This window comes from Notechis scutatus, chromosome 10 (assembly GCF_049901735.1).
Source record: "Notechis scutatus isolate UNSWTSFEM ecotype Mainland chromosome 10, rNotScu1.2, whole genome shotgun sequence".
Classification (NCBI taxonomy): Eukaryota; Metazoa; Chordata; class Lepidosauria; order Squamata; family Elapidae; genus Notechis; species Notechis scutatus.
In genome coordinates this window covers 18003926-18018164 of record NC_142018.1, presented here as the reverse complement: position 1 = coordinate 18018164, position 14239 = coordinate 18003926, and the positions used below count along the sequence as shown (strand labels likewise).

Here is a 14239-nt window from a genome sequence, read left to right as displayed (position 1 = left end):
AGGCCATTCGCTGGAGAAAGCCGCTATATCTTTCTCTCAAGCGGCCAAAGGATCTGTAGATTTTTTTTAAAAAATATACTTTTATTTATTTGGGGGGGGGGGTGTTGTAAAATGATATTGAGCGGGCAATCCTGTTCTATGCCATGTCATCAGGAGAATATAGCTCACCAATCAACCATGTATTTTCCAAGAAGGCCCCCAATTTAGTACCTGATGCTGTCTGTTAAACGCATGCCGTGGGATTGACTGCTCCTGCCAGCCAAAGTGGATAATCTTAGGCTGGGGAGGGGATTCAACCGGTGCTACTTCTGGTTTGGTGACTATGCCCCGGGTCATCACACAACCAATAAGAAGGCACCACATAAATAGGATGCATTAAATAGCCCAAAGCACAACATTCCAGTAGACAGAAGTTCCCTGAGGATTGGGCTCCAGTACGAATCCGAAAGCTTGGAAGACTTGGTCCCAGTGACTGACCCAGACTGGATACTGCAACATTACGCTAGGACACTGTATGTGCACCTTCTGTGTGAGACTGCATTTCCCCCCACCAAGTCATGACATACAAAACAATACTTTTAAAACATGTATAAATGGACAGGGTTTTTATTGAATATAAAAACTGTGTTGGATTAGCAGAAAGGAGAACCCCCTGTCTGTGGCTAGGAGTTCTTCCTTCATTTCCCCTGTCCACCCAGTTCTTCTTCCCAGATTCCCAGCAAAGCCAGGAAAAGCAATCCGAGAGAAATGGGGTGGAGTGGGGAAGAAAGGCCGGGGTGGCTGCCTCTTAGTGCACCGAAGAAGAAAGTCTGACCCGAAACAAGAAAACGTTTTCTTAGGTGGCGTTCAGAAAAGCGGAAGGTAAATTAAGATGGAAACAGCTGCCTTTAGAACAAAAGCTGTGTTGTTATTATTTTTAAAAGGAGGGGGAAAAATATCCGCGTCTAATTGTCAGCGCTCTCGTTCAGGCTGCACCAACCACCCGCGAAGCAGAGCCAAACGCAAAGCTACCCTCTGAAAAATAATTCGTTTTTTTGCCATTCGCTTGTGAGAAGCAAAAGAAAAAGAAAAAAAGAGAGAGAGAGAGACAGGCTCTCTCGCGACTAAACGTTATTGACGGCGTTTGGCTCCTGCTCCAGTCAATTGGGCGGATTCTGGGACCGCCGTGATCCAACCTTAAATCACCCTGGGGCGGATCCCAAGGACTGGATTTGACGTGCAAACACTGTTTTGGTGGGTTTTATTATTTCAAAGACAGTGCTTGTTACTGGGCTGCAGGGAGCCCCCTGCCTTCCTCTTCTGAGGCTGCTGCTGCTGCTGCGATCTCTTCAACAGAGAATGCGCCGGTTGCACACAAGGTTGGGTTTTTGACTCTGCACATGGCTTGGAAACCAGGTACATCCCAAAGCATAGTTTCCTCTCCTCTCTCCTCTTCCCCCCCAAGGCACTTCTGGACTGTACAGTTCATCCTCTTTGGCTGCTAGTTTGGGCGAGTGCAGGTGAGGCCGTCACACCTCTTCTTTCAAGTTACAAGCCTCGCCCTCCGGCTTTTTATCTGCCCCTTGGTCGCATGGCTTGGGAGAGCTTTCGTCGTACGCGGACAGGCGGCTTCGGCTCCGGGCTCCGGGCTGGTAGAGCTGCATGGCGGGCCGATCCTGAAATGACAAGGGAAAATTTGGACTGGATGGCCTGCTTCCAGCTGAGCGGAGGAGGCAACAGTTCAGAATAAATAGCTAGAATAGAGGTCGATAAAGGAGGATGTTCGTAGCTCAATGTTGAAATGAGGGTATCCTTGGTGCTTAGGGATTTTCTTGCAGACATTTCACTACCCAAACTAGGTAACACCATCGGTGTTAGAAGGGAGGGGGAGTTTGTGGGAGGGAGGGAGGGAGGAAGAGGAGGAAGACAACAACGAGGTCCTTGGTGCTCATTTGGTTCTTTTCTTGCAGACATTTCACTACCCAAACTAGGTAACAACATCAGTGTTAGAAGGGAGGGGGAGTTTGTGGGAGGGAGGGAGGGAGGAAGAGGAGGAAGACAACAACGAGGTCCTTGGTGCTCATTTGGTTCTTTTCTTGCAGGCCTTTCATTACCCACAACTACGTAATATCATCAGTGCTAGAAGGGAATGGGGTTTGTAGAGGGGAGGGAGGGAGGGAGGGAGGGAGGGAGGGAGGGAGGAAGAGGAGGAGGAGGAGGAGGAGGAGGAGGAGGAGGAGGAGGAGGAGGAGGAGGAGGAGGAAGACAACTATGGGGTCCTTGGTGCTAAGATTGGTTCTTTTCTTGCAGGCCTTTCATTACCCACAACTACGTAATATCATCAGTGCTAGAAGGGAATGGGGTTTGTAGAGGGGAGGGAGGGAGGAGGAGGAGGAGGAGGAGGAGGAGGAGGAGGAGGAGGAGGAGGAGGAGGAGGAGGAGGAGGAGGAGGAGGAGGGAAGACAACTATGGGGTCCTTGGTGCTCTCTAAGATTGGTTCTTTTCTTGCAGACCTTTCATTACCCAAACTAGGTAATATTATCAGTGCTAGTGAGTTCAACCAGCTCAACCTAGCCATGAAGTGGGCTGGGTGAACATGGATTAAATTAAGGTTTCTTTCAGGAGGAATGGTCCTATGACTCAGGCCGGGAATGCTTTAGAAAAAGTAGGGAAGTACGACGCAGTAGTAAGCAACCCAACCAGAAATCCCTATGGCCGATTGGAAGTTTTAGCATCCTCGCCAAGAGGTCCTATGAAACGGACCTTTTAGAAGGTTAAAAGCAAAGTCTATGCCCTTGATTAAAAACAAACCACTCCCTCCCCCCCAATCTATCTGCTGTTTCTCCCTCTTTGTCGTATCGGGGGAGTAATGAGGTGCTGTCAATCTGCCTGCCTGAGACGGACGGCTAAGAGAAATTGGAAAAAAGACATTTAAGAAAACCAGGACTAGCACCTTGTTCCGAATCCGGTCTTTCTTGGCCAAATCGTCTCTTTTGTCCTCCTTGATCCCTTTCTCAGTTTTCTCTGGGTTGCCCACGTATTCCACGAAGTCGGCTCTTTTCCCTTTTTCTCGCAAGGAGTCTCGTTCCCTTTTCACGTCGTCCTCTTTCCTCCGGAAAACTTTCTCTTTCTCGAAGCGTTCTTTCTGCCGCCGGCGGTCTTCCTCCTGCCGCCGGAGTTTATCCCGCTGAATCCTCTCGTAGTCTCGATCGCGGTCATATTCTCTTTCCCAGTAGTCTTTCCCGCACTCGTCTTCAAATCTGACCCAAAAAAAAGAGGGAAGATTAAAAAAAGGACAATCTCCTCAGGAGTTGAATGTCAACTCATAAAATGTTTCTATGGTCTTTTTAGCGTTGCCAACAGAAAGGGGGGTGGGGAAAGGGGTTTGAAAGAGCAGTGCGGCGGCTTGGATATCGAAAGTGTATTCCATAAATAGTTTTTCAAAGATAGTAACTAAGTGACTGAAGTTTCTGCCGCGCAAAACTCTAACTGGAGAACCTGACTGATGATTCTTGGCTATGGAGGTGTCCCATTGGAGAATATGAATTATGATTCACCCAGGGGGATGGGGAGAAACCAGGGTCAAGGGTGACAATGAATTACGTGTCTAGAGTCGGCTACACCCAGGCAGTGGTGGACATGTTGACTCCCAATAAATCCTTTTGAAGTTTTGGAAGTTTGGCTCGAGACTCATGATTTAATTGGGGTAACTGCCAGAATCCTGACACATTTATTCATTCACCCTGGATTTTGCACGAAATGCCTAACAGAATATTGATCTATTTTTTAATTTTTAAAAAAGGGGGCTTGCAACAAATTCCTTGATAAAGTATATGAATAACACAAAAAGACATCAGAAACTGAAATTTTCATTATATAGCTCCTCCCAGCCTATGTTTCCAACTTAAAGTACTGTAAAACGATGTATGGGGTGTATATGTATTTCCTATGCAGAGTTTACATTTTGGAATTTATAGTTCACGCTGTAAGTTAACCCAAAGGTGCTTTTTTTCCAAGAGGCAACTGGACTTTCTGGTTTTTCTTTGAAGACATTTTGCTTCTCATCCCAAGAAGCTTCTTCAGCTCTGACTGGATGGTCGGGAATGGAAGGGTTTATATTTATTGGGACAACCATGACCTGAAAAACTGAGAATCTCTACAAACACTATAAGTTAACTCGACAATCTTCTAAGTTACCTTGAAATGGTGAGGCAAATCAGACAGTTGACTACATTTTAGCTCCAGAAGGTGAATTTTGGGGAAAAGTTAAACAGGATGTTCTGAGAAATGAGAATACGTACTGCAATGGGTAGACAATTTTTTTTGTCTTTTCCTCTTTAACTTCGCCATCAGAGCGCTTGGCTGGCACGCTGCCGATTGGGCTGGCGGTCTTGTCCTCCCTCAGATTCTCTTTCTCCGGTCTCTTGGCTTTTTCCTTTTTTTCAAAATCTCTTTCCTCCCTTTCCGGCTTCTTAAGTAGCTAGCAAAAAAACAAATTTAGTCCTCCTTACTAAATGGATTTTCTACTCTAAGCTAGGCTAGCAATTTGGCCAACTATGGACAGGATTAAATATATAACATGAGCACTGTCAGTTCTTTCCATCATAGATTCTTCTTCCTCACGGACCTATGTGAGGTGTAATTTTTATACTTGTTTCCTCGGGTCAAGCCAGTTGTGAGGTTTAAGGCTTTCATTGAGCCACTTCATACTCATCTTCTAAATTACTTATGTCCACAAAGCTACATCTTCCTTAGTCCTTTTTTTGTAAAATCAGCTAGAATGACTGGCGAATGGATTGCGTTAAGCCAAAACCCAATAGACCACACTAAAACGTAGCGTTGGGTGCCAACCTAGTTGCTATAATCAAGAGTGGATCCTACTCTAAATAAAAATACATAGTATATTGGATAGTGCTCTGGACTATGTGGTCCAGCAATCTTAATGACATTTCCATATCTATGAATTACAAGGGACTTAAACATAACACATGCCTTTTTACTTCAGGTATTCTCCACTGAGTTCCATGCTGCTCCTAAATTACATAGGATTAGCTATCATATTCTACAGATATACACGAGGCACATGGTGTTTGTAAGTTACTTATCCTACAGGAAAGAAGTTATACCTTAATCTTTGGTTCATCCTTTGATTTGTCCCTTTCTTTCTCTGGACACCTTTCTACTTTTTTTGTTTTTTCAGCTTCTTTTCGCTTTCTTCTTTCTTCTTCTTTCCACTTCCTTCTTTCTTCTTCCCTTTGTCTTTTCCTCTCTAGTTCCCGCCTCCTCCTTTCCTCTCGTTTCTCTTCTCTAAGCCTCTGCAACAGAATCATGAAGTTAGTTTTTTTCCAACCAAAAGCATCACCTAATCTGATGTTAATTGCAAGTATTTTTTTCTAAACTAAGAAACATTAAGTTACAAAGCTAAAGTATCTAAACACTAAAATAATTTTCTTTCTTTAAAAACATATGCACAAGGAATTAAACCAGGAAATGGGTAGGAAAGGTAATTTCAAAACATTTTGGGTGGGGGGAATTTTCTATCCAAAGAAAACTTCAGCATAACTCCCCAGAACAAGATTAGAAATATTAGTATTTACTCGTGAAAGAGTAAGGTTTAATTGGATACCATTTCTTTAAGTACATGGATAATTGAGCAATAGATCATAAAGCAGTTATAACTAAGGAATTATCATCACCTGCTTATTCTTCAGGAAGTTCAACAGAGGAGTTGTCTTTTTGGCTAAAGAGTTAAGAAAAATAAAGTGTCGGTGTTTGTATTTTTAAAAGGCCTCAACTGAAATTACTGCAAAAATATTATCAAAATAAATACATGTCTATAACATGGCTGCAAAGAGGATTTTAGAAACCTTTAATTTCCGTATTATTGCCACTAAAGTGAGACGAACAGCAGTTATAGATGTGTTGAATATGTTAAGAACATACCTATTAATTCTTTATTTCTTGCCTCTATTTCTTCTAATAAGGTCTCGGGGGTAGATGTTAATTTTTCATCATCAGCACTGTAGCTTTCTAAAAACTTCTTATATTCTGGATCTAAGGAACGATCATCACATACAGTTCATAAATACACAGGTTTAAAAAATACATAAATTGAAAATCACAAAGCCTATGATGCCAGCCAGCCTGCAGTGGTGTTAAATACGTGATCTCTATTGCCTTTGGATCACACAATTTAATCTTCTATAATCCACAGCAATAATTTTTGTGGCAAAGCTTCCATTACCACATTCACGTTCAATGATAAAATGTTCTTTTCCTGAAACCAGATTAATCCCACGGCAGACAATTCAGGAGAATATTTGTTTAATCTGCTGGTTAACGAAGGACACTGAAATGTGCAGAGTGAAAGGGGCACAGCCTTGCTGGATGCTTTCCAGCAGATTATGCACCAACTTAATCAAAGTCATCTTGGTCATGGTGAGAATTCCCTTATCTGGAAATGTTGAACCTGGCTATACCAGTGTTCTGATCCAAACCTGTTTCCAAGAGAGCAAACACAAGACAAAGGCAGCAGCACAACCTTTTAACGTTTCATCTATGAATCCTGTTTTTTCAGAGATAAAAGGCTGCTTCCAACTAATTAGCTCCGACAAAAAAGAGCCTTGCCAAGTTTTTGCAAGGCTGCCAAAAAACAACAGATAAGAAATAGTTTACAACACAAGAGTCTTCAAATACCAACTGTAATGTCCATGAGGCTGAGTTTCAAAACGTCTTTGCTTCCTGCAAAGAATGTTCGCTTCACAGCTGCCTTTTATCTTCTTGAAGGAGGGGCCACTACCTTGCAGCCTTACTCCTGAGTTGCCCGTGCTGTTGCAGCTGTTCTTTCCTACGAGCAATCCTGTGCGCACGTGCGCACTTGGCACAGGCTCCTTGGGAACCTCCTCCTTGCTGCTGCCAGCCCCCACAATCACTGAAGGCAGCAGTCCAGTCCCTAATGGTCCTGGCCCCTCATCTGAGTCATCGCTCTCCTCAGACATCCGCACCTGCTGTTGGCTAACCACAACAAGCAGGAACTGCAACCAGAAATTCTCAAGCTCCCCTCATTGAAATTAATTTTAAGAGGAAAGAACAACCCAGCACTATTATTACTAACCATCATCAATGGTTCCAGCTTTGGCATCCTTTTTCTTACTCTTCTTTTTGGCTGCTTTTTGAAACGGGGCGAATTCCACGATGGCGGGATATTCAAGACCTGTTTATACGTACAAAGACTTTTTTTAAAAAACAAAAGAACTGCATCAGAAAAAGAAACCAGGGCTGTTAGTTGCACTGAACAGATTTCCAAAGTACAGGTAGGTTGCGCGATTTGGAGAGAGGCGCGCAGGTGTGGCCTTGAGAAGAAGAGCCAGCAGGCAGCAGCTGCCTCTCATTCGGCCAAGCCGGACACACCTTGTCAGCAATAGGAGGAAGATGATGATGATCAGCTGAGGGGGGGTAGCAGTGTGTCAGGGGCAGCTGGGCCTTTGAGTTGGGGTACCAGCTGTCAACCCTGAAGCTGACCTGGATGAGCGATAGGGAGGGGGGAATTAGAGATAGCTGTGGTTGTGTAGTCAAAATAAAGTTCTTTCACCTGGGAACCAAGGATGTTCTTACACCTGGCCGGAGGAAGGAGGAGTGATGTCACCAGACCAGCGGATGCTGCTGTGACTGGTCCACGTGACAGATTGTTTGGGGTTCAGGGAAAAAGTTTTAATTAGGAAAAAACCAAGGGGCCCCTCAAAGTTGGTTTTCACCAGATACTGGCCAATATATTGACTATTTCTTAGTATGATTTGATTGCTTAGTGTACCCAATGACTTTTATTAAGTGTTGTACCTGATGATTCTTGACTCTTGATGAATGTATCTTTTCCTTTATGTACACCGAGAGCATTTGCACCAAGACAAATTCCTTGTGTGTCCAATCACACTTGGCCCAATGTTCTATTCTATTCTATTCTATTCTATTCCATTCCATATTCCATCCCCTATTCTATTCTATTCTATTCTATACTTTCCCTGTTCTATTCTATTCTATTCCTTATTCCACCCCCTATTCTATTCTATTCTATTCTATTCTATTTATATTTCTATTCTACTCTCATCCTATTCTATTCTATTCTATTTCTATTTCTATTCTACACTTGTCCTTCTATTCTATTCTATTCTTTCCCTATTCTATTCTATTCTTTCCCTATTCTATTGTTTCCCTATTCTATTCTATTCCATATTCTATTCCTTATTCCATCCCCTATTCGATTCTATACTTTCCCTGTTCTATTCTATTCTATTGTATTCCTTATTCCATCCTCTATTCTATTCTATTCTATTCTATTCTATTTATATTTCTATTCTACTCTCATCCTTCTATTCTATTCTATTCTATTTATATTTATATTTATATTATTATTATTTCTATTTATATTATTTCTATTTCTATTTCTATTTCTATTCTATTCTATTCTATTCTATTCTATTCTTTCCCTATTCTATTCTATTCTTTCCCTATTCTATTCTTTCCCTATTCTATTCTATTCTATTCTATTCTATTCTATTCTACTTTATTCTATTCCTTATTCCTTATTCCATTCCATATTCCATTCCATTTGATATTTCCAATAAAGCTATCCTTTGCCTTGGAGTTTCTTGCTTGCAATGGATTGATTACCGTATTTGCCGGCGTATAAGACGACCCGGCGTATAAGACCCCCACCACCACCAGAAACGCCCTCCAGAAATCCCGGGGCTGCAGCGGCAGGGCGGAGTGCCAGGGGCCGTGGGAAGAGCAGGAAGGCTGCAGCCTCGGGCGGAGCGAGGCGGCGGGATGAAGCGGAAGCGACGCAGGGGATCCGGGAAGCCAGAGGCGCCTTCGCTGCGTCCAACAAGCATCCGAAAGCCGGCAGTGGATATACCGGCGTATAAGACGACCCCCCACTTGGAGGCATGTTTTTCGGGGCAAAAAGTCGTCTTATACGCCGGCAAATACGTACTTGGAATCCTGATACTAGCGGTGGTAGAGGGCTCGGGGTGGGAAGTCTTCTGCAAGACCAAGGCTGAATGGGAGGCCTGGTATGGCAGTTGCTGGACGAGACTGCTGAATGCCCTTGGGTCTCTCCTTCAACCCCAGCAACGCTGGCCCTGTCACAGCCAAGGAGTTGCCCACCGTGCAGGGTGGCAAAAAGGGCAGAAATGGAGGAGAGACAGAGGAAGCGCCCCTGTGGTCATGTATGAGAAATGACAACGGCTTGAATTTTGATGACATGATTGTAGGGATGTGGCAACAGCCGTTTAACTTTGAGAACTGGGCGTTAAAGTACCCGTTCATTCAGAACTGCTCTGAATGGCTGCTGCGCCAATTGGTCCTGAATTGAAGACCACAAAGGAAGTTGAATAAAAGAGGACTTTGCACAAGACATTCCTTAGCATGTGAGCGGCCCCCATTCTCATCAACAGCAAGGAGTAAAAGACTAGCTGAAATGCGTTGTACTGGGCACACGATTGCTTCATTCAGATGGGCAGGGATTACATCGCACTTTAAAACCATGGTACGTTTCCCAGTTATTTTATGACGGTTTCATAATATACAGGCCAGTGTGGTGAGATAATACACAATGCATACATTTATAATAGATGGGTGTCTAGACTTACTGAATTAAAATGCTTTTGAACAACAATGACTATAACCTAACATAAATGATTCGTAAAGTAATTTTGGCTGCATGAAAAATGGTAAATAAGCAAAATAAATAATAAATAAATAAAAAAAATAAGTAGCATGATCCTACAGTTGGTGGCTGCTGATGTGGCTCTGCCACCAGAATTTCTTCAAAATCTACGGTAAACTCTAAAATGTTTCTAATGTTCAACTGGGCAACTATTGCAGGGAAAAATATTTCCACGATGTCAATTCCATTATTTTAGGGGCAGAAAGGCTATGAGTACCATACAGTGTGGTTCTCAAAACAAAAATTCCTGAACGGATGCCTTAATTTTTTTTAAATTTTATTTTTTTGCATCTGGATTGCCAAAGCCAGCCAGCTTGATCTACCTTTTAAACCAAAAGAAGCTAAAACAGAATCCTGAGCAAGAAAACTGGGGCACTTATTTGACTCTGTAAACTTCTCTTATTAATCCCCGAATCATCCCTAAACAAATGGGATTTTAGGCTAGTCCGTATCCCTAATAAAAAGCAAGCACAACTTATCCTCTTCCCGACATCCATATTCCTTTGGGCAGCTTGTATGCTCCAAAGACTACACTTAACCCAAATTATAACTGACATTTTTATACAACCAAGCGTCCAATTTTAGTTGACGCTGCAATTCTAAAATTATTTATTCGAAACCAAATATGATACTTACAGTTTAAGAAAAAGTGTGCCGAGCACTGAGGTATTAATGATCCTAAGCCCTCTGCCTGCAAATAAAACTCTACCACCTCAGATTAGTTAGATTATTGATGTGTAATTATGCATAATCTGAACTACGTGTTAAAAGATCTTAACTCGGTTATGGTATGGAAGCAAATAGGCGGTTCCAGAATTACAGTATACTTATTGTACAAAAGTTTGCCAATATATATATATGAACAACAGAGATATGATAATTGTAGGCTTACTTGCCTTTGTGATCAATAAAAACATAACCATCAAAGCGATCCCTGAACAGAACTATGTCTTCTTGGTTTTTAAAGTTGATGTATGCTCTGGAAAACATGTGAGGATACAAACTGCAGAAGGACAAAAAATGGCAATGTGTAAGAAAACGTTGCTGAGTGGTGATTATAAATATACACAACACAGAAGGGTGTAAAAACTGAAAGACAGACGTGACATGCCATCGTTGCGTGCAACACAGCCAACCTTCCCCTTTTTTGTTCTTTTTTCTTTTGTTTACCTAGAGTCATTTGAAAAGAATTCAAAATAATCGTGTTCTGGCAGCGGCTGGAGATGTTCTTCAAGCTGTTCCTTGGTCAAGCTGGGAGGGAGGCGTCGAATCACTACCTTAAAGAAAAATGTTTCATCCTTTACAACAGGTGAAACATCAAAAAGCAGTTTTTAAAAATGCAACTTTTTATAAAAAAAACAAATAAAAACATTAAAGTATCAAGTAGTTTAATTAAAACCAGATTATTTCCTCTCCTCTATTGTTTATAATGAAACTTAACTTCAGATGCCAACATGCCACTGTATGAAAATATCCATCCACAGAGGCATTGGGTTCTTCATTTTATTTACTGTAGAATGATACTGTAGAATCTTTCCTGGATCTAATAGCTTAATCTACCTATATCTTATGTATAACCCTCCCTTCCAACACTGATGATGTTACCTAGTCGGGTCATGAAACATCTGCAAGAAAACCACCAAGCTCAGAGAGCACCCAGGAGCCCTCAGTGTTGACATCCTCAGCTCACTAACAGTGGGCGCAGCTTGAAGCATCGCCATAAAGCAGGGCTGTCAAACTCCTGGCCCGTGGGCCAAATGCGTCATGTGCTGGCCACGCCTGTGCCAGGTTTAGCGGAGGGGGGGAAGTCCTGATACGTCACATGACACGACCGTGACTTGAGTTTGACACCCCTGCCATAAAGGGTCATTTCAGGTTGGGGGATGGGAGAGGATTTGAGCTCCATAACCTAAGCAAAGTACAATAACAGTTGCTATTGTTGTTACTGTTATTATTATTATTATTATTATTATTATTATTATTAATTATTATTATTATTATTATTATATTAACATTATAAATATCATTATCACTTAGTACTATTTATTATCATCAATATTATCACATTTCTATGAGTGCTACTAATTATCTTCTATTATTATCATTATCATTTATTACTATTGTTTATTATTTATCATTACTTATTACTATTATTATGTTACTGTCATTATCAATATTATTCACTTATTACTATTATTTATTATATTTAGTAATTATTGCTTTTATTATTTGCATTATCAATATAATCATTATCACTTATTACTATTGTTACTATCATTTATTATCATTAGTTATTATTATTATTGCTATTATTGGCATTATTATAATTATCACTTATTATTACTATTATTTATTATTATTATTATTATTATTATTATTGTTGTCATTATCAACATTATCATTCACTTATTACTATTATTTACTATCATTATGATTAGTAATTATTGCTATTATTATTATTATCATTATCAATATTATCGCTTATTCCTACTGCTACTACCACCAATTATTATTATTAATATTCTCTTCTTCCTCCTATTATCTGCATCACAACAACCTCTGTCAGCCTTAGAGGTGCTAATATTTGGAATAGACACTCCTGCTCGAGAAGGGGGTTGGACTAGATGACCTGAAAGGTCCCTTCCAACTCTGTTATTCTATGTTCTACTCTTGCCAAGGGAAATAACGTTTTCTCCAAAATCTGCCATGGACATCAGCGAGATGGGGGTGATGGGAGTTGTAGTCCTTCCTCACCAGCGGGTGGCCGGGCGGCCGAATATCTTTCCCCCTCCCCCTTCCCTTCGGCGCACCTTACTGAGCGTCTCTTTCTTGTCTTTGGGCCTCTCGAGGCGGTCGGGCTCCCCGCCCGCCTTGGCGTCCGCCCCGGCCATGGCTGCTCGGAGGCCGGTGGGAGCGAGGGGCCCTGCCCGCTTCTCCTTCGGCCTGGCGTTCTCCTTGTCCTCCTTCATGATGGGCGCCGCGGTGGGGAGTCGGGGCAACGTACGCGGTGGGCCTCCCTGCCTCCTGGGCCGCGGTGTCAGCCCGCTCCTCTCGCGGGAAGAGCCGAAGGGAAGCCGCGACGCCACAGCGGCCTCCTCACCACCAGGCAGGCGGCGCGACTCCGCCAGGCCGCGCGTTGCCACGGCGACCAGCCAGGGCGGGCAGGGACTCCACTTCCCAGCATGCTTTGCGCCTCTTCAACTCTTTCGGGGCGGAGGGAAAACAACAACTACAATAACCCTTTCCTTACAGGAGTGTCACCCTCAGGCCACGCCCTCACCCCAGCTCCGCGAATGAGGGGGGTAAACGTCACGAAACGTCAACGTGACGCGACACGTAATGCCGATGTAGACCCGGGATATTTGGGTAAGCGTTACCCAAATATCCCCGCCCCACACCGGCATTACCTCAATGTAAAATAACTCTCCAGCTCGTATGGAGCCCAAAGAATAAAACAAATAATAATAATAATTAAAAAAAGGTTCGTCTTTCCCTTAAAAAAAAAAAGCAACCCCTCCCTTCCGCCGTTGCAGAGGTGTTACCACAGCAACGGGGAGCGGAAGTGGCCGGCCGCGCGGTGCATCCTGGGGGCCCGAGGACGGGAAGGTCAGAATGGGCCGGGAGGGGGAGCCGTGGCGCATGCGTGGTGCCTCTTGCTGCAGAAGTTCGACAGAATCGGGGATTTGTCGTGATGTGGTACGAAATTCTCCCCTCGGCGGCTATTATGTACGTGGGGCTGATCATCCCGGGGATCTCCACGTACTACCTCCAGCGATATATGAACAACGGCGAGGTGAGGAGCTGTGGACGCGGTGCGGAGGGGGGGGACTACCAATCCCATCCCCTCTTGACTACCGTCCCCATCCGCCTGAGCCGGTGGGGTGCGGTTGATGGCATACATACATACACACACACACATATATAGATACACACACAAATATACACACACACAAATACACATATACATACATACATACATATATACACATATATACATACACACACATATATAGATACACACACATATATACACACACACATACACAAATAAAACACAAATACACACATACACAAATATATATATATATATATATACACACGTACACACAAATATACACACAAATATACACACATACATACATACTAATACACACACACACACACACATATATACATGGCCAACTCAATATCACTCACATCGAGGCACGCATCTCCTCGCCTGGCCTCTCATGACTGTGGGGATGCTGCAACAGTCGTAAGCGTGAAAAATGGTCATAAGTCACTTTTTTCAGTGCCATTGTAACTTTAAATGATCACTCCACACAAGCAAAGTACCAGCAAAGGAGGGGGGGAAAAACTCCAGAGAAGTTCCTGAGACAGGAAGTCTAGTCCTGCCAAGAATGTAATAAGGGTTAACGGAGAGGCAGTTTCTGTAAGCAACACCAGAATGTTTCCTTCCTGCCTTCCTTACAGGATTAGTCCAGTAACTTCTTCTAACAACCGGTTCTCCGAACTGCTTAGAGTGTTAACAACCGG

The 14239-nt window shown here is 42.8% G+C and overlaps 1 protein-coding gene across 4 annotated transcripts; it reads right to left on the bottom strand.

Annotated features, from left to right (window-relative positions):
- Positions 1 to 590: 590 nt before the first annotated feature.
- Positions 591 to 12815, bottom strand: UPF3B (UPF3B regulator of nonsense mediated mRNA decay). 4 transcript variants are annotated; one of them, XM_026674793.2, is made up of 10 exons: positions 12514 to 12815; positions 10874 to 11001; positions 10600 to 10706; positions 7094 to 7192; positions 5923 to 6033; positions 5676 to 5719; positions 5106 to 5294; positions 4281 to 4459; positions 2933 to 3239; positions 591 to 1655 (listed from the first exon to the last, which is right to left on the bottom strand). In XM_026674793.2, exons 1-10 carry the CDS (start codon positions 12670 to 12672, stop codon positions 1509 to 1511), a joined length of 1470 nt encoding a protein of 489 aa, XP_026530578.2. In that variant the 5' UTR covers positions 12673 to 12815; the 3' UTR covers positions 591 to 1508. The 4 variants fall into 4 exon arrangements, with proteins under 4 accessions (XP_026530578.2, XP_026530579.2, XP_026530580.2 ...); XM_026674794.2 differs by having other exon boundaries at positions 4281 to 4450; XM_026674795.2 differs by having other exon boundaries at positions 10874 to 10980.
- Positions 12816 to 14239: the final 1424 nt, after the last annotated feature.

Bases quoted from the DNA above. Each gene is read 5' to 3' on its own strand.
- UPF3B (XM_026674793.2), bottom strand. From the start codon at position 12,672: ATGAAGGAGGACAAGGAGAACGCCAGGCCGAAGGAGAAGCGGGCAGGG. The intron at 10,707-10,873 runs GTAAACAAAAGA...GTCCTTCTGCAG, and splicing joins TTCTTTTCAAATGACTCTAG to TTTGTATCCTCACATGTTTT. The intron at 1,656-2,932 runs GTGCTAGTCCTG...TTGTCATTTCAG, and splicing joins AAGACCGGATTCGGAACAAG to GATCGGCCCGCCATGCAGCT.